Here is a 19,536-nt window from a genome sequence, read left to right as displayed (position 1 = left end):
TGCCGGAGTGGCAGGAACCGATGCTGGATGTGGTGGTTCTGTTTCCTCCAGTGCCAGCCCAGAACCAGGAGTTTCTCCCAGAAAAGGGGACCCTCAGGTTCCCAGCCAACAACCTGCCCACTAATCCAAACCCACTGAGCAGAGACTGGGAGGAAGGGAGGACTTTCCAGCTGATCTGCTGCCGTGCTCTTGTTGCACATCCCAGCTCTGCCGAGCATTTGGCCTTCCTCAACCTGCCTGCAAACCTGCCAGGTGGTTTTTCCTGCCAGGTGGTTTCTCCTGCTGGGAAGTGCTGGTTTGCTGAGAGCTGAAGCACTTTGAGGAAGTGTTTCAACTTTGTTGGGATTTTCACAGTGAGATCCGTGGCTCAGGCTCCTCGTGCTCCGTGTGCAGCCTTGCTGGGACTCCAGCTGTGCTGTCTCCAGCATTATAAAGTGAAATATTTTGGGATTCAGTGAAAATACCCGGATTCCTGAGGCTGTATGTCGTGCATCAGGCTCAGAGAAAGCTGGAATTGTGGGGTTTCCTGAGGAGCAGGTTACACTTGCCTTGCACAGGGATGTGCAGGGCCAGCAGCGTGTCCGTGGCAGCTCATGCTGCTGCATGTTTATTTTTGGGGGGTAAACTGAACACAGCTAAAACTGGACAGGATTTGACATCCCACCTCTGCAGGATTTCACTGGGATCAGGGACAGGGCAGGCAGAATGGCGGTGCCAGCCGGGAATTCTGGACTCTGCTCTCAGACGCTGCTCTCTCCTCCTTCTCCTCCTCCTCAGGTCCTGCTAGCGAGTCATGATGGTTGAATCTGCCTCGGAGACGATACGTTCCACTCCCTCCGCCCAGAACGGGGTGAGCAGCCTCAGCCAGCAGCCCGATGGCGGCGGGGGCGGCGGGGGCGGTGGCACCGCAGGCGGTGGGCGCGACGGAGCCGCCGCAGGGGAGGCCAACGGCGAGATGAGCCCCGTGGAGCTCCTGCACTTCCAGCAGCAGCAGGTAGGACCAACACCCCTGTTCCTTCATACACCATCCAACACAGAACTGGGTCTTTCAAGAATGTGCCATGGGGGCAACACCTGGTTTTACCCCTCCTTATCCCCTCAGGTGGGTTCCACCAGGCTTGGTCATCCCCGTTCCAGCCGGGGTGCAGGTGCCGCCCCACGAAGCAGCTGCCTGCCCTTGGGGTGCACATCCCTCAGGAGATGGAGCCCTTTTATTTGTGTGGCTCCTGAGCTGGTTCCTGGTGCTCCAGAGATGGCTCTGTTTTGAGGGGGATGGTCCTGCCTGCTCTGTGCCCCATTGGTTTGAGGAAGAGGAGGAATGTGAGACCAAAGACCTTGGCTAGACATAAGAGCAGGTGTTCTCCGAGCCTGTATTTGGTTGTCCAGGTGAGTGAGCAGAGCTGGTCTGCCATTCCCTGGGGCTCCTGGTGCCTTTAGCTGAAGAATTCACCTCACACACTTGGCTGAGAGCACGTGTGACTGTGACATGTGTGTGCAGCAGCTCTGTCCTTGAGCAGACATGTGTGCCCCTCGGGGAGCCCCTGGCACACGTGTGCCCCTCGGGGAGCCCCTGGCACACGTGTGCCCCTCGGGGAGCCCCTGGCACACGTGTGCCCCTCGGGGAGCCCCTGGCACACGTGTCCCCTCAGGCAGCCTTGGGAAGGGGGGCCCTGCCTGCAGGTTACCTTTCAAAACAAACTTTGGCAAAAACATAAATTTTCCTCCTCGGCTACTAAATAAGGCAATGATCCCTGCCTCGTTTGGAGATCGCCTCCCTGAGCCATAAATTCCAGCGTGAAAGCTGTAAAAAATTGCTGTGTCTGATACTTTAGTAGTGAGTGCTGTAAATCCATTACCTGGATAACAGCCGTTTCGCACGCAGTTAAGCCCCTGCTCCCCGGATCCGAGGGGTAATCATGCGTGTAATGCTCCTGCCATGGAGCCGCCGCGCTCCCCAGCCCGATTTCACCTCACTGGGAGCCGGGCAGGGGGGAACAGCAGCCCCCTGATCCCACCCAGCCAAAATGATGCAAATGGTGGGTGTGAAACAGGGAATTTCCTCCAGAAAATCAGCGGAAAAAAGGCTTTTCCAATGCACAGAGAGCTGTGCTGTTGGCTCGTCCCTGTGGATGCTCCCTGGGCTCACCCAGTGAATCCTGCCCTGCCCAAAGCACGGCTGATGTTTAATTTCACCCTTTTGCACTTCTGGGGAATTCCTGGTGTGATTACCCTGAGAAACTCGTTGGCACATGGAATTATTAAGGCAGAGGGTTTGGTGAACTTCGAAAACCAAATGGTGTCTGTAGTGACAGCACCTTGGGAAGGGGGAGGACCAATCCTGAGGATCATAAATCTTCTTGCTTCAAGGAGCAGGCTGAGCACCAGCTGGGGTCAGGAATAAATGTCCCCATATCAGGAGTTTTGGGCAATTAGGTGCCTTATGAAGGCTTTGCACCATCCTCAGGAGCATCCAGCATTCGCCCCAGGTTCTCAGACCATTGGACTATTCCTGACTGATCACTCCTCCATTCCAGCTCCTGAAATGTTGGTACTCAATCCTTGTTCTTATTGAACTTTATGAAATCTCCAAGAAACATTCAGGAGCCTGGAGGGGTGGAAAGCCACCACTCCACCTGGGCTTGTAGGGCCACCAAGCTCTGTGTCTGTGGGGATTTGTTTGGGCGATGCAGCTCCAAGGGCTTGTGCTCTGCCCCATTTTTGGCTGGTTTTGACCTTCTCCAGTGCCTGCAGCCCCTTGAAAGGGTAAGCCCAGACAGTTCTTTGCAGGGACTTTTTGGATCAAAACTCCTCTCAGAGGGTGCTGCTGGAGGTGGGTGTCCTGGGTGGGAGCCTGAGGATAGTGAGGGTGTCACTGAGTGCTCAGGGCCTCCCCCAAGGCTGTTTTGTGACCTCTGGGGCATCCCCAGAGCAAGAGGCCGTGAATGTTTGGCAGCACCAGCCTGCTTTGCTGAGACAGGGCCTGCCAGCTCAGTGCCAGCTCTGCCCCACTGCAGATCACAGTGTTCCATCACCACCATCCTCATCCGTCCTTCCTTCCCAATCCATGTGACTTCAGAGCATCCCGTGGTCCAGAGTGCCTGAAGGGAGAGCAGGAGAGGAGGAGACAGGGTAGGGAAAGGGCACCCCGCTCCCTGCCTCCCTCTCCCGCAGCACAGGGGCTGGGATGGGGTTAAATCCTTGGATTTCAATGGTGGGATTGGGCTGCAAAGGCTGAATAGGCGCCCGCATTGTGCCGGCGCTGGCGGAGGGGAGAGGTCGGCCGGGGGCACGGAGGGCACGGAGGGCACAGGACCCCCCCGCCGTTGCTGTGGGAACGTGCTGGGACCTCCGGCACTGCCAGGCTCCAACGGCCCCACTGGCCCCTCCTGCCCACACCTCATTCCCGGCAGAGGAAGGCTGGGCAGGAAACGGGGGCAGGGAGTGCTGGGGGAGGCACATCCCTGTGGTGGGATCCTCTGGTTTGGGTGGCAGGAGTGGCACAGGGACAGGGGAGACCCACGGGTGGGCTTTGCACAGGCAGCGGGGGCTGCTCTCCCTTAATTTGGGTTTCTCCACGTTTCCTTGAACTCCTGCTATAAATCCCAGGTTTCCAGCTCTTCTCCTGGGGCTGAGTTTTAAGTCCGTGGGCTGCAGAGAGCCTGGGGCTTGGGGCTTGGGGCTTGTTGCAGCTTTGGGGTGCAGGTCTGAAAAGTGGGAGTTGCTTGAGCAGGGATGTCCTGGGGGGGTCATGGGGAAAATCCCCCAGCCCAGCACTGCACAGTGGCTTCTTCCAACTTGCAATCCACGGAAAAGGAGCCATCTGGAAAATCCAGCTGCTCTAGCATTGCTTGGTGTTATTTTATTATGCAAAAATACATAAAAATTGTAGTTTATTGCAGACAGACGTCAAAGAAATGGGGAATAATAAACAAAAATAAGGCTTGTTTTTGAGGAGAACCAAATGGGACTTTTTTGGGAGTTGAGGAAGGGTGTGGATGGGGGAGGCACTTTGCTGCCCTCAGAGAGATACCATTCCATAAAACATGTGATCACATCTCAAATATATTGTGTAATCCTCTATTATTAGGGTATTTAAGATAAAAACGAGGCTGGAGCACTTAAACTCATCTCTCTATTTGCTTCCATGATTCATATTTCATATTTTACTGAGAACAAATGCAGGAGCCTTTTTTTCCTGTTTTTTCTCCTTTTTTCACCTGGGGTGGGATTGTCAGGAGCGTGTTCTTGTGTTCCTCATTAGTGGGGTGGGTTTAACCCCTCGCCTGCGAGGATTGGGAAGGCAAGAGCAGAGAAATCAAGTCCAGGAGCATTAGAGCAGGGGAGAACAGCTGGGGCTGGGACACAGACATGGAGCTGGGTGTAAAAACTATTCCTTTTTTTTATTTCCTTGTGTAGAATTGTGTCATTTTCGTTAATCTGGATCTCTTGGAGCCATTTGGTTCTGGTTAAGAGAGGCTGGGGCTGGGCTGGTGGAAGTGCTCCTCAATATGGCATCATTTACTGTTAATATCCAGCTAAAAATATCCGTGTGTGTTGTTTTAATGGCTCTAATTCTGGAATGTGACGATGTCATTTTTATGAGGTTAGTGTAAAAAATCTTCCTTTTTCTTTTCTTGCCACTTTTTCATCCCTTCCCAACCTCTTTCCACTCTCCAAAAGGATTGGAGGGAAAAGGGAAGATACAAACTCTCTCTCAGATTCGCTTTCCTTGGAAAATTCTTGATTTAATGTCATTTTCAGGTGGTTTTTCACTCATTGGAGGCTAAAATCCCATGTAAAGCTCTGATCCAGGTAGAAGATCCCTCAGCTAATTTTGGGCAGCAATTCCCGTGGTGCTGCCCCTGGTCGTGGCTCCAGCAGCTGGAGCGTCCAAGCACTGCTGGGTGAAATTAAAAACTCTGTCCCCTTGAAGTGAAATAACTGGTAAATAAAGGAGTTTAAAGTACCCTGGGCAAGGTTTTCCATTTTTGGTGGGGGATTTTTGGGTTTTGGGGTTTTTTTGTTTACTTGCTCTTGGTTTTGGGGTTCTTTTTGGGAGGCTGAGGCTTATGCTTTTCAGGAAGACCTGTGGATGTCTCCATCTTTTCCGAACTTTTTTGAACCTCTTGACCTATTTCTTCCCCATCAGGGATGATCCAGTGGACTGGATGGATTTGGTGTTTGCAGGGTGAGATGGGAGATGAGCATCCTGGTGCTGCAAGAGCAGCTTTGAGCAGGTCCTGGCAGGGTGTGTGTGCTGGGACAGAACCTTCCCCACACCTGGAGTTAATCCCAGCATGGTTTATTTATGGAGCCCCTCTGCATCCCAGCACACACATTCCAGCATCTCCCATCTCTCCATGCAGTCTGTGCTGTGTTCTGTCCCCACACAGCCGGAGGGAGTCGAGGGCCTTCCCCAGCCTGGGTCACCTTCCTCTTCCTCAGCCCTGGAATGTGCTGCTGCTCGTGGGGAGGGCAAAGCCAAACCACATCAGCTCTGGATGTGCCTGAGACATGACAAACTTTTTATGGGATAATTTGCTGATCAAAGTGAGCCATCCAGGAGCTGACACAACCCATTCATTCCCAGTTACGGGTACCACGCTAATGACTCCTGAATAACACCATGCAGCAAGAGATGGGCTTTTTTTAAAAAATCATTTTTTCTCTGGTTCACAGGGCCAGGGGGTGAAATCCCATCCCATGGGGAGGCTCTTCCTTCTGCTTTCCCATCTCAGCCCCAGGAAGGGCCTGTGGGTGACACTTTCCTTCCTCATCCCTACGGAAACTTTATCTCCCAGCCCCTGGGCTGCTCCTCCTGCCCTGTGAGGGCAACAAGTGCTCTGCATCCCGAAATTCCATCCTTGCTGCTCCACGTGCTTTGTGCAGCCCTGCAACAGGTTTTCCTCCCTCGTTTGCAGGCTGAGCCCAGCTTGGGCTGGAGTGGGAATCGCTGCCGGGCGGTGGGGAGGGGAGGAGGGGGCAGCTCCAGGGCTCTGGCAGAGAGGCCCCTGTGTGCAATTGTAAGGCCATGTCATTTTTTTTCCTGTAAATCTTGTAATTTCGTGCTTCAGAGCACAACAAAGTGAGAGAGCCAGCGGGGAGTGAATTAAATTCCCCCCTGAGAGGCGGCGCGGTGGGGCCGAGCCGGGCGGGCGTCGGGGGCTCGGTGGCACCAGCCAGTGTTTGGGTTTGGAAAGAGAAATGCTGGGAGAAGTCCCGTGTGGCACTTTGTGCTGGAATTATGTCCCTTCTGGTTTTTCCCCTCTTTGCTGTATTTTCTATTCCTCGTCCACTGATTTTTGCTGGGCTGGGGCAGGACCTGCCTCGCTGCGTCACCTCTGTGAGGTCCTTACAAACAGCTCAGGAGTTTCACATGGTGCACGTGGAGAAACAAATCCATGGACACCTCTGGACACATGGAAAGGCAGGTAAAGCTCAGGCAGTTGGTGCATGGATAGAGGATGCAGCCATGGTCCAGCACCCATCCTGGTGGGTGCCTTGGACCTGGCGCTGAGCAGCTGCCGACTGAATTCCTCCACCCGTGGCTTTTAACTGGAATTACTGTTTTCATTTCAAAAAGTAATTAAAATATCAGACCTTGAGCTGTCATAACTGTCACATGGTTTTTGTGTTCGCATTACTGATGCACATCTATTCCTGGTAATAACAGGGAAATAACATGCCCATGGAGAGACACTCCTTGTGCTGGGGCTGTGGCAGCTCCGGGGTCTGCACCACGGGCTCCTTCCAGCAGCCACTCCCAGCAGTGAATTGCCATGGTTGTCCTCAGGGATTTTAGTTTTTAATTGTCTTGATAAAGTGAGTGTGCAGGTTAGTGGCTGTCAGTGAGTATCCCCTCAGTGACTTCTGGTGGCCATGGGGCAGCTGTGGATGTGCCAGTGCTGAGCAATCCTGGGAGCAATCCTGGGATTCAGCCCTGGTAGTTTGCTGTAGGAATATAAGATTAGGATCTGGCTGCTTTTGAACTCCTTGGTTTTTTTACTTTCTTGGGGCTGTTTGGTTTGTACAAAGGGGACAAACACAGCTGGACAGGACAGAGGGTGCCCAGTGCTGCATTTGGGGCACAGCTGTTGGGTTTGGGCCTCTTGCTGTGAGATTATAATTTTTTAATGACAGAAGTAAAGCTGCATCTGTTAAACCCTTTGCTCAGCCTCAAGATTCAGCAGCAACTTTAAATTCCCTCTCCTTTTGCAAGTGCACTTGCAGTACCTGTCCACCTGCTCAGAGCAGTTTGGGTGGATTTATCCACCAAAAAATAACATGGTACAACTTGGGCATCCTTTGCTTTAGAACTGTTCATATGCTCTTCCCAAGAAGCCCCTGGGCAAAGGAGCACGGAGGGGGCCTAAAATGGGACCTAAAAGGCAGAGAATCAGTTTTCTTGGGTGCTCCCTTTGAGGAGTGGCCCTGTCTGGGCGTGCTGTGGGTGCTCCTTGGTTTAGGTCACTGGGACATTGAAGTGCATCCACGGGTGCCACGGGCAGTGCTGCTCCATGTGCAGGTGGATTTGGGGAGGGATGAAGAGGCAGTGCACAGGCTGGGGCTTTCTTCTTTACAGCTGGAAACACAGGGAATTACCAAGCAGCCCCTCCTGGAAGCCAGGCAGGGATTTATGGGGGGTGACAGGTGGGGACCCACCGGCTCTGCCCCCGTGCTGGCTCTGGCACAGCCCTGCCCTGCAGGCAGGGCTACAATACCCTGCTTGTTCATAAATGTGCCCCCCCAAAAAACCCAGAAGGAAGGAATAGAATTCTTTAAAAGCAGAAATAGGGAGTGAACGAGGAAGCGGGTCTGGGAGCAGTGGATTGTTTTCCTTAGAGCTCTATTTCTTCCCCTGGCTCCCAGCTCCTTTTCTCAGCTCACACTTGCTCCTCTCTCCTCCCTGTCTCTTCACAGGATTTTCCTTCATTTCCCCTGCTTTCTCCAGCTGCCCACAGTGTTGTGCACTGCTTGCTTTTGCCTGTGTGTGTTTCACAAGTATATTTTAGCGTTTTATGTTGGTTTCTCCCTCTTTTGCCTGTTATGTGATTCCCAGTGAAATGCCTTCACCCCTGTGAACACTTTAAGGAAACCCGTTGCTTTTCTAGGCAAAAACCTCTAGAAATAAGCAGGGTTTGTGGTGGTTCCTTGTGTGAGTTGCTGGACTCCTTCGTCACCAACTCTGTGCAGACACGTTCAGGGATTGATTCAGGGTGTGATCCTCCACTTGGCCTCACCTGAGTCTGGGTGGGGGCTGGAACTTTCTGCTGCTCCAGTGTAACAGTCAGATGTAAAATTAAATACACACAATGGCTTTAGACTTGAGGGACATCAGCAGCAGCAGAACTGTGGTGGTGGCTCCATGCAGGGGTGGAGTAAACCAGTCAGGAGCTGGAGCTTTGGTCAGGTGCTGGTTGTGCCTGGCCAGACGATGCCTGTACCAGGGCTGGAGTCTGGAAACGACCCTTGTACCAATCCACCAGTGGCACAGGGATCCTGGACCCACTGACTGCTGAGGATGGGATGGGGATTTCTGCAGGAGGATGGAATTGCCCCCAGGTTCCCCTGGCCTTCCATGGCTCTGGGGGCAGGAATAGTGGTGGCCTGTAATGGGATGTACTGGTCATACTGGTGTGGTAGGAGGGAGTCAGGGAGCGCTGCCCTCCTCGTGCATCCTCACACCCCATGAACCAAACCCATGGAGAACCAGTCCAGCCCCTCGGGGAGCTGGAGGCGGGGTGTGCCCAGAGGAGGAGGAGGAAGAGGGCAGCCTTCCTCCTGCCCACTGTGCTGTGTCTCTCTTGCAGGCTCTCCAGGTGGCACGCCAGTTCCTGCTGCAGCAGGCCACGGGGCTGAGCTCCCCCAGCAGCAACGAGGGCAAGCAGCCAGCGGTGCAGGTGAGCCCCAAGACGTGTCCCCGTTACCCCTTCTTAGGGCTGGGCTGCAGGTGTGGGACAGTCCATGTGTCACCTCCGTGCTTGGGGTGGCTGGAGCACTCCAGAAGCACACAGAGTTAATCCTGTGCAAAGCTTCCAAAATTTCTTGGGAGGTTTCTTTTGGGAGGTGTGGTCCCCATTTTGTGCTGATGTGTTGGGAAAGGGCGATGCCAAGGAAGGGCTGGGCTGGCTCCAGAGGGTAAAGGGTCAGGGAGGGAAGGTCACCATACCTTGGGACAGCATTTTGGACAGGGAGGCACAGAGTTTGCCAGGGTTGGGGCGCCCCAGAATCAATGCTGGGTGCTGTAAGTGTGGCACAGGGGCTGGATAAGGGGCAGGAGCCAGGGCAGGTCCTCCCACGTGGGACAGCTGTGGGGATGGACAGAGGCCCAGTTGAGGTGGGATTTGTAGCACTGCCAGGAAAACAGGGCTTTGGGTGGGCACAGCATCCTGCTCCTGAGGGGGTGGGCGGACCAGCCCTTTCCTCCACTGCTCTGCCAAAGGAAAGGGCCTGAAAATGGGAAGGGACGGAGCAGAAGAGGGGTGAAATCTGGAGAGAGGGGAGGCAGAAAGAAGCAAAGCCCAAGCGATGAAAAGTGACAATTTAAATAGCTGTGTGGAGGGGTTCTCCCTTCAGGCTAATTAAATTTATCGAAGAACAGCAGGTTACCTTATTAGAGCCACGTGGGTTTAATTAACAAAGGAAAGTAATTAGCACAAGTGCTCTTGGAGCTGGAGGTCCTGCCTGTGCCAGGCTGAGCCATGTGTGGCAGTGGGAAGGCAGCGAGAGCCGGGGTGGCCTGGGCAATCCTGGGCTGCTCTCCTGGCTTGGGGAGCCAGGGAATGTCTGAGCCAGTGGGCAGCAAGTGCTGGGGCTCACGGGGGCCAGGGCAGCCCTGACCCCTCGGCTGCCCCTCTAGGTCGGGAAGCAGCAGCTGGGTACGAGCAGTGGGAATTAGTCAGGGCTCCTGCGGCACAAACAGGCGGCTTTTTCCAGTGGTGCTCGCAGGAAGGAAATGCAGTCACTGCATGGAAAATGTCTGCAGAGGACAAAGGCGAGCGAGGGTGAAGTCAGATTCCGGTAACCGGCGCCTCACTCCCCTCCGTGGGTGTGTGTCCCTGCACTCCTTCTGCCCATCCCTTGTCCTCTCCCCACCGTATTCCTGACTGGATTCACGCGCTGCCTCTCGCCGCACATCCCGTCCTCCCTCCCCTGCTGCTCTCCAGCCTCCCCTCCCTGCCCATCTGGCCAACGGCTTTGCTGGAGCAAACTGGATCCTTCCTCTCCCCTCCTCCCTTTCTGTGTTGCAAAAGGACTTGTGAAAGTTGTAGACGTGAGTCAGAAATAGCTCATAACTCAGCAGCGAGCGGCTCTTCCTCCCCCCGCTGCCGGCGCTGGAGCGGGATCCGAGCGAGGGGAGATAGAGGATTAAGCAGACTCCTTTGAAAGGAAGTTTATCTAACGGGAGAGTGGTGTGGATGAGACTGGCCAGGACAGCAGGAGGAGGAAGGCTGGGTCCCAGCACAGCAGCCCCTGGCTGGGGAGGGAGCAGGGAGTGCAGCAGGATGGGAGGGCCATGGAAATGTTTGAGAACTGGAGTGTCCTTGGGGTGCCAGCCTGGGGTCCTGCAGACTTTGCCTGTGGATGAGCAGCCCCCCAAGATTGGGGAATGGATTTTCACACCGGTTGGGTATTTTGGGGAGTGGGGAGAAGTTGTGTCCATGGCCTCCCCTCATCTCTGTGCCAGCCAGCAATTGGCCCCTGGTCCCAGGGGGAGGGAGTGGGAGGGTCCCAGTGCTGGCAGGGAGAGCAGGAGCCCCCATGCCCAGGAGCACCACAGACCCCCCATGCTTGGCCCACTCTGTGCACTCTCCCTGTCACTCCACTGATGGGGACAGGACATTTTCAGGGCACCAAGCCAGCAGGAATATTAATGACATTCCTGACAGCGTGTGCTTAAAAACAACCAGGGAGCTGCTGGGCTCCATAGCATCCTGGGGTTTGGGTTTGTTTGCAGTATGGACCATCTCTCCCCCCAGATGCCTGGAGGTGTGTGTGGAGAGCCTCACACTGAACTTGGAGTTACAGCTGCAGCTAAAAAAAGGCAAACTCCCCCACCTTTGGGTGTTTTAAAACATACAGAAATGGTTTTATTTCTCTGCAACTTTAAAACTCTTGGAAACTTGGCAGGTGCTGACAAAGTATTGCATTTGGGGGCTTTTGGTGCTGATGGTCTGCAGGGTGTTCCCATCCTGCATGGGAGGGGTGGGAGCAGCAGATCTCCCTGGGGTTCCTGCTGGGATCTCATAAACCCCATGGAACGAGGTGCTGGAGCATGTTTGGAAAGGCGGCACCCCGTGCTCTCAGTCTGGCTTGGTGCCTCCATGGAATGATGGGGTGCCTTCTTTGTGGTCCCTGCCCAGCTCAGCCCTCAGAGCTGGGGGTCTCCCAGCCCCGGTGGGAGCAACTTGCTGAAAGGGGAGAGAGAGGGGCTGGAGGGCACCAGGGGAAGGCAGAGGAGTTTGGAGCAAACTGCGGGAAATTGCTTTTCTTTTGTCTGCTGCGCGGGGAGGGCAGCGGAGCGGAAAAGTGTATTTTGTTGATTTGAAACTTGAGTGAAATGGGTAATGAAGACAGATCAATACCAGCCCTTCTGCGTTCCCTCTCCAGGAACAAATGCAGCAGCCCGTCCGTCTCGGCTCGCGCCGCGCTACATTTTTCCATTTGAACTTGCAGCATCACTGTCCATCCTCACTCCCACTCCTGCTTCCTGGAGCCCCTGGCTCTGCCAGCCCAGAGCCACTGCTGCCATCCCACTCTGGGATTGGCATTTTGGAGTAACAGAGGAGCAGAGTCACTTCAGCCCCTGTAGACTGATCAGTGTGATGAGCTGGGCCAGCACCCCATGGAGGTGGCGTGTCCCCCAGGGACCCTGCCTGGGTGATGCCGGGGTCAGGGGCTCACCAAGGAGGGGGCTGTGGGCACTCCAGTGCTGTCACCTCTGCTGCCAGTGTCCCCAGCCAACTCCTTCCAGCTTCCTGGAGCCCAGCCACGTGCCATAAGTGCCTCCCTGGTGGGAACACCGTGCTAACAAGGATGCACTAATGAGGATGCACGTTGGGCTGAACACTCTAGGGATTGATTCCTCCTTTTCTTTACATGAAGCTGAACATCAGAGCCTGGTGTCCTCCACTTTGGTGCCTGCTTGCCCTGTGCCTCCCCTTGCCCTCCTCCTGCCAGCCCCCCCGCCCAGGGCAATCAGTCCTTTGATGCTGAGTCTGCTCAGAGGGTTTGTAGAACAATCCACAGCCTCAGAACCACATGGAGTTGAGCTTAGTTTGTCCTCTGACCCTGGGTAGATTTTGGTCCATGGTCTCTGTCCCATCTTGGTGAGGTTCACACGCAGCGTGGTGTGAGTGGAGGGAAGCCAGAGCAGTGTTTGGGTGGCCCTGTGCCACCCTCAGGATTTAGAAACCATGGCTGGGGTCACATCAGTGTCAGTGGCATCAGTGCCTGGCCCCAGGCACTCAGAGCTCTTGCAGACGGTCGGAGCCAGCTGGGTGTTGGTGCTCACCCAGGGATGCTGAGTGAGGAGAGGACGCCTGGATGTGCCTGAGGGATTTGGTTTGCCCTTCTGTGAGAAGTGGATGCTCTGGGGTGGGCATTTGCTCATCTCCTGCCCCTAAACCAGCAGAACTCGAAGCTGCTACTGGTCGTTGTTTCCCCCTTCTATTCCTGACCTCCTCTATTTGTTTCTGTTGGGTTTTGATTTGAAAAAGGTGTTTAAAATTAGGAAAAAAACAACGCAAACATCTTTTCTATTGTTTCTAATGGGGAATTGAACTCCAAGATTAGATCAGAGCAAGGATGTGCAGCCTTGGGATCTGTGGGAAGTTCCGATCATCCCAAACTTCTGCTGTGCACAGGGAGAGGTGTGTTCATCCCAGTGGTCCCAGAGCCCCCCTGGTCAGCAGGGATGGTGGGAACAAGGCCTGGGCTGTGCCTGCCCTGGTGATGGAGCTGGGATATGTGGTTTAGGTGTGGTTGAGGTGTGGACCAAGAGATGCTCCTTCCCGTAGCAGCGGTGACGTGCTGCCCCCGCTCCCCGGGGACATCGTGGCTCTTGTGGTGACCTCCTGGCGTGGGTGACAGCACAGCTGGGAGGTGACGGTCGGAGCAGGGATGCTTTGAGGCTGAGCAAACCACGGGCTGACAGAGGATGTCCCCAGGCTGTGCCAAGCCAGCTGTCCCTGGGGTCAGGAGGGCACCGTCCCTCTGGCAGCCCCACAGTGCTGAGAGCCAAGAGCAGCCGTCGGGCCGTGGCTTCCCCTGCTCTGCCTCAGGCCTGGCAGTTCAATCTGCTTCCCATAAAAAAAGAAAAAAATCTAAGAAAAATTTCTCTTAAGAGCCTTGCTCCCCATCCTGCTGCATTCCACCCACCAAATCCTGGTTCCCTCAGCCGGCTTTGGCACTCACACCGAGCTTCCCTGGAATACCTGCCTCGTTTTCCACCCACTGCCTGCTGCTCCGTGCCCGCCCCGTCCTGTGGCACGCAGGGATTGCAGCCGGCTCTGCCTGGAAAATCAGCCCCTGGAGATGCCGCTGGGCAGCCCGAGCAGCGCCGGGTGTTTCTGGGAGCAGCCCGAGCTGTTAGTAAGCAGTTCTGTGGAGTGGCAGCTGGCCAAGGCGTGAGTCAAACCCTTCCTGACTCGGTGTCTGGCAGATGCCAGCTCGTGACGCGTCAGCCGAGGACCAGGCACTGCTGGGACCTGCTTCCCGAGGGATGTGCCGGGTGGGTGTGAGGACATTCCCCGGCTGCTCCAGCGCCTGGGGGTGGACGGGGTGTGGAGGAGGCAGCTGGGTGACACTCACCCCTCGTGCCACCCTTCTGGTGCCCTTTGGCTCTTGCTGGCTTTGTTGACTGCCATGTCCACCTGGCTTCAGGTTTTGAGGTGATTGTTGCCCAGAGCTCCTGTTATCCAGGGATGCCAGACTGGCCTCGTTTCCTGCCATGGGGTATCTTGCACACCAGTGGTCACTGAGTGCCCTGGCTGCAGGTGAAGGAGTGTCCCAGAGGCCACACTGTGCCCTCACTCTCCCCACTGGCAGATCAGTGGCCAATGGGTGCCCCTGTGGGGCTTTTGGCCAGGTTGGGGTGGACATTTCCATCCCACTCTCGTTTTGCTGGGGCAGCAGCTGTCACTGTCCCCAACAGAAGCAGCTGGGACTGTCACCAGACCCTGAGGCAGAGAACCCAGCCCTGGGCTCTGCTGGCCCACACTGGGGTCAAGCCAGACCTGATGGCAGCACCGGAACCTTCCAAGCCCTGATGCCTGGGGTGAGTGTCTGCAGTGGGAGCAAAACTGGCTGGAAGTGGGAATTTCCCCTTTAACTAAAGAAAGTTCCTGCTCTCCCTGGAAACCTTCACTGGGAGAGGGATGTTTTTCATGCTGTGGCAAAATTCTTCATGTGGCTTTGGCATCCCCTGGGGCTCGAGGAGGCAGCAGAGCATGGATGACCCTCGCAAGCACCGGGCGCTGGTTCACCCCATTCCCACCTCAGCCCCACATGAAGCCACCACCATTTCCCCGTGTCAGCTCCGCATCCGAGCGCGGAAGAAAAAGCCATTTAATGCAGACAAAGGTTGTATGAAAATATAATTCTGCTTTTGTTAGCAGCCATCAAACTCTAAAAAGCATCACTTTTGTTTTCTTGTAACATTGTGAAAACCTCGTGTCGGATCGAGAGCTGGGGCCCTCTCGACTAATCGCCTCTCCTTTGTGTTTTTAGATTATAGGGGCAATTAGTGTTGTCAAAACCTCTGGCAATTCTCTTTGCTCTTGACAGGGTGTCAGTCCGCTGGGCGAGAAATGGAAGGTGTTATAACTCTCCGGTAATTAGGATGCCTCCGATTTGAAAATGCCAGCAAACGTGTTGGAGGGGCCGTGCGCGGGGGGCGGGGAGGCCGCCGGGCTGGGGGATGTGGAGGAGCAATTAATTAGGGGCTCTCATTCCTAGCACGTTGCCAGCTGATGAATTGGCAAAGGGAAATTAGCAGGATGCTTAGCTGCCGGCAGCGGGCACGCACCCGCTCGCGCTTGTCTCGCCGTCCTCGCCAGTTCCCTCCTTCCCAGATGTTCGCCAAGGGCTTTGCACAGCTGGCTCGGAGCACCTGAGCACCCAAACTGCAGCTCTGTGCTGGTGCTGCTGCTGTGGGTGGCTTGGGGCTCTCTGGTGGGTGCCAGAGCCCTCGAAGGGCACTGTGGCTCATTCCTGAGGATGCTCCCCAGCCCCTGAGCCCTCCACGGCCAGAGCAGTGGAAGGAGCCCCAGCCCTTGGGTGGGAACTCACAGCAATTAATCAATAACTCTGACACGAAGGTGGCTGGAGGGGGGATCACAAATGGAGCTCGATCCATGTCTGACACCTCCCTCCAGCAGAATGCCTGAGTAAATAGATAAGCCTTGGCAATCTCCCTTGAAGGTCAGAGCGCTCCAGCCTGGCCAGACACCCATCACTGGGGGTGGGAGGGACTGCATGGGGCCTCTCTGTGGTCACATCCCCACTGGGGTGGCTGGAGGGGGAGGCAGCAGGTCCAGACTGGGAGTCTGGGCATCACTGGGAGTGCTGGGCAGGAGGGTCTGGCAGGATCCAGGCTTTCAGTGGGAGTTTGCTGGGTGTTCTGAAGCCAATTGATGTGTTTCTCTGTCCCATGGTCTTTGAGGTCATGAGACCTTGGAATGAGGGGATGAGGAGTTGTTTAGTCTGGATCAAAACTGGATCTTTGGCTTGCAGCAGGAACCTGGCCTGGGTTCTGCTGCAGCCCACATGCCAAGGAGTTGCCTTTTCCTGGGTTCCTCTTGAGGAGCCCGTGGCTACCAGGCAGGAGGGTGCTGGTGGCTCCTGACCAGCAGCTGTCATCTGCTTTCCAGGGAAAAGGGGGCACCCAGGAAGGGTTATAAAATTACAGTGAAGCCATAAGTTTGTCCAGAGCCTTGGGAAGGGCTTTGGGCTGGTGGGGTCAGTGGAGGACTGGGACAAGGCCATGGTGGCCATGGTTGGGAAGGCAGCATTGCTCCACCTGGGCAGGATCTGTCAGGGCTGGAATCCATCACTGACACCTTCTTCAGAGCTTTGTCAGGGGTGTGGACCCGTGTTTTGATAACCAAAGGCAGGGGCTGGCAGGTTCTCTCGGCCCTCCCTCCTCTTGGCATGGTAATTACGTGGGTTACTGGTGTCAGCTGCAGGTAAAGCTTTGATGTGTCTGTGGAGAACCTGGTAACCTCTTCCTCTATGCTCTGCTTTGCAAAGTTATTTGGGTGATCAGTATCTTCCCACTTCCGTTGTGTTTCCCTCTGCGCTGCTTTCTCGAGGACCCCAAGGGAAGGAGCAGTGCCCAGCACCCTTCCCACGCTCCCAGGAGTTCCCAGCTCCACCACGGGACATCTCCCTGCCATTGCTGTGTGCCAGCAGCGGCCTCAGTGTGCCAGGACAGACCAGGGGCTTCACCTGAAGGTGACGCAGGGATGGGGGACATGAAGGATGTTCCAGGAGAGGCTGCAGGGTGGAAGCCACTTGCAGGCTGTTGGCATCTGGGGAGCGTTTTCCAGGGCTGGAATGGGGAGTGGTGACATGTCCTTCCTCTCCCAGGTGCCAGTGTCCGTGGCCATGATGTCCCCACAGATGATCACGCCACAGCAGATGCAGCAGATCCTCTCTCCGCCCCAGCTCCAGGCCCTCCTGCAGCAGCAGCAGGCGATAATGCTGCAACAGGTAACGCTGCACCTGGGCTGGATCCAGCCAAGCAGTTCCCACTGGGCTCTGGGAATGCTGGAGCTTGTTGTGGGCAGGCCAGAAGGGTCCTTTTCTCCCTGGGTTCCTGCGTTCTCCACGTATTTCCTTGGGGATTCCCAGCATGCCCAGGGATGAAAACAGCTGCAGGTGCTGACAGTGCTGGCAAAGGCAGATGTTGCTGCCCTGAGCCAGGCTCTCAAAGCCTGGAAAATTCTTGCACAAGGTCTGGTTTGGGGCTGCCCAGCACCCGGGGACAGCTGTGGTTGGGTTGGGTGCTCTTGGCTTGACACACCCCAAGCAGAGCCCCCGCGGCCACTGCTGGTTCTTGGGCAGGTGCCTGTGTCCAGCTCCAGACCTGAGCACGTGGGTGTGTTTCCCATGGCCTGCTTGGCTTTTCCGGACTGTTCAGTTGGACAGGGAGGAAAGAAAAAGGAGGAGAAGAAAAATAACAAACCTCAACTCCGAAACAAAACAGGTCTGCTCGGGTAAACACCTCCCTGCCAGCAGGAGGGAGAGAGGGAGAAACCCCACAAGCATCCTCCACACCCTTCCTCCTGCCTCCAGTACCTGTTTACTCCAAACAGGCTGATAAGGATTCAAGGTTGGCCCCAGGGAAAGAACAAAGGGTAAACACTACCCTGGGTGGGTCCTTCCACAAGCCTCTTTGGAGCCGGATAAAGAAACACGTTTGACTGCAAATTAAACAACCCAGGCCGGAATAGCTCGCATTCTCCACCGGCAGAAAACCAAACATCACACCTCTCACCCCTGACCCAATGTTCCCGCTCCTGCCCGGCCCCGGCCGGCTCTGCGGGGAACACGCAGCCCCTCCGAACCTGCGCTCCGGCAGCACGGAGAGGGTGCTGCTGTCAGCCCGGGCTGATAAAGGATTCTCGGCATCCACAGGGACATTCCTGAGCCCCCGCGCGGGTGGGAGAGGGCTCCGTGGTCTCGCTGACCTCCCCCTGCACACACAGATCCATCACCACAGTTTATTCAGGGGCCAGGGGAGCTGCTGTCGATGCCGGTGGGTCCCAGCACTGCCTGCGGACACTGGGACCCTCTCCCGGGGTTCACCGTGGGGCCAGGGGGTTGTCCCTGTTCTACTGGCACAGCAAACCCCTCTGCTTTGACCAGAGGGCTGTGAGGGGCTGGGGTGCCCATGGAGGGGGTGCAGGGCTGAGCCCCCAGCACTCACAGGGGCTGTGGCTGCTCCTTGGTCCTTCCCAGCTGGGAGCCCCCTGGCTCTCACTGCACTTGCCAAGGGTGTTTTGGGGTCCCACCACGCTGAAAATGGGGTTTCCCCACTACTGAAACACCGTTATGTGCCAGAGCACCCAGGCCTGCTTCTAAGGGACAGCTGGTTGGCATTAAAACAAGCAGCAGGTTTGGCACTGGTAGTGTTTGGAGATTTCACCTGCTGTGGGGATCCAGAGCCTTTAGGAATCTGTGCCCAGGGTTTTGCTGCTGCCCTGACTCCTCTGGTGGGTCCTTTCCCTCCCACCCTGGAGCCAGGAGCCTGCCCTGATGACACAGTGCCAGGAGCTGACGTGGCTGTGGCAAAGCCTGGTACTGGGCTTGGGGTGTTTCTGCTGCTAATCTGGTTGCTCTCTCCCCTCTCAGCTGCAGGAATACTACAAGAAGCAACAGGAGCAGCTTCACCTGCAGCTATTGACACAGCAGCAAGCTGGAAAGCAGCAACCCAAAGAGGTGAGCTCATGTGGAGGGCTGGGTGTTGATGGCAATCACCCCTCCATAAATCCAGCACTCATCCACTAAAATTCAGCTTTTTTGGGAGAAGGAAAGATTTTAAGCCCAGACTATGCATTAGTGAGGCACAGAGGGGACTCAGTGGCAGAAGCATCGGGACCGGGGTGGCTGTGGTGGCTCAGGGACAGGTTGGCATCCACTCCAGTCTGGACAGACTGACCCAGGCTGTCAGTGCGGGGTGTCGGTGTGTTTACAGGGTCAGGTTTATCAGAGCCATCTCCAGGAGCTGGAGTAGCTGCTGGTGCTCGAGGAACAGGAGAGGCATAAATCTGAGCTTCCTCAAGGACTTTCCTCTTGGCCGTGGCAATGTTCTGTTGCAGCACTGAGGAGGGATATAATTAAGCTCTAACAAAGCACTTGCTTAGCGGGCTCTGGTTTGAAAAATGCGTGTTAACTTTTAATTAAATGGTGCAGAGGAAATGGGAAATTTCTCCACTAAGAAAGGGGCTGATGGGAGGGAAGGGGGTTGTGTGTCCAGCTCCTGGCTGGGAAAAGCACCGAGGGGGTCCCAGCAAGCAGATGTCAGTGTTTCCCCTCCCCAACCCCCCCAGATGGGCTTTGTGGGGTTGGTTTCACCTCAAGAATTTGGGCAGCTGCTGTTGATAAAGCCTGCTGGGAACAGCTCTGCCATGGCTGCCCCAGTGGCACAGGGACTATCTGGCACGTCTGGGATGCCACCCAGAGCTGCTCTTGGCCAGCGATGGCTCCTTCATGGAAACCTGGGGCCGTGTTTAGTTACAGCCCTGCTGCAAGGTTTGTAAACCCAGCACCTTCTGCTTCCCCTCTGCCTCATTCCGGGGCTCAGTGTAACTGTGAGTCAGTGGCAGGATCAGCAGCTGGGAATGGCACTGGGAAAGTGCTGGGAGCAGGTAGCAGCATCTCCTGGAGGAGCAGCTCAGAGCTCCTCAGGAGCAGCACAGCTGGGGGTCCCCCAGCGGGGAAGGAGAAAGGGAGAACAGGAAAAGAGGGTGGAAATGTGTTGGAAGTGGCTGTCGGCAGCATCCCAGAGGGTACAGGGGGTGCTCTGTGTCT

At 55.7% G+C, this 19,536-nt stretch overlaps 1 protein-coding gene across 2 annotated transcripts in view; it reads left to right on the top strand.

Moving 5' to 3' along the window:
• The window catches only part of FOXP4 (forkhead box P4), a 55,697-nt gene that overhangs the window by 19,750 nt on the left and 16,411 nt on the right, over window positions 1-19,536 (top strand). For both annotated transcript variants that reach the window (XM_071578508.1, XM_071578507.1), the window contains exons 2-5: window positions 778-994; window positions 8,811-8,900; window positions 16,591-16,713; window positions 18,358-18,444. In XM_071578508.1, the coding sequence (XP_071434609.1) occupies window positions 794-994; window positions 8,811-8,900; window positions 16,591-16,713; window positions 18,358-18,444 (501 nt within the window). In that variant the 5' untranslated portion in view covers window positions 778-793. The remainder of the gene's footprint in view (window positions 1-777; window positions 995-8,810; window positions 8,901-16,590; window positions 16,714-18,357; window positions 18,445-19,536) is intronic.

This window comes from Pithys albifrons, chromosome 28 (genome assembly GCF_047495875.1).
Source record: "Pithys albifrons albifrons isolate INPA30051 chromosome 28, PitAlb_v1, whole genome shotgun sequence".
NCBI lineage: Eukaryota > Metazoa > Chordata > Aves > Passeriformes > Thamnophilidae > Pithys > Pithys albifrons.
Note: the sequence above shows the minus strand (reverse complement) of the source record. Positions and strands in the feature narration are given on the sequence as shown.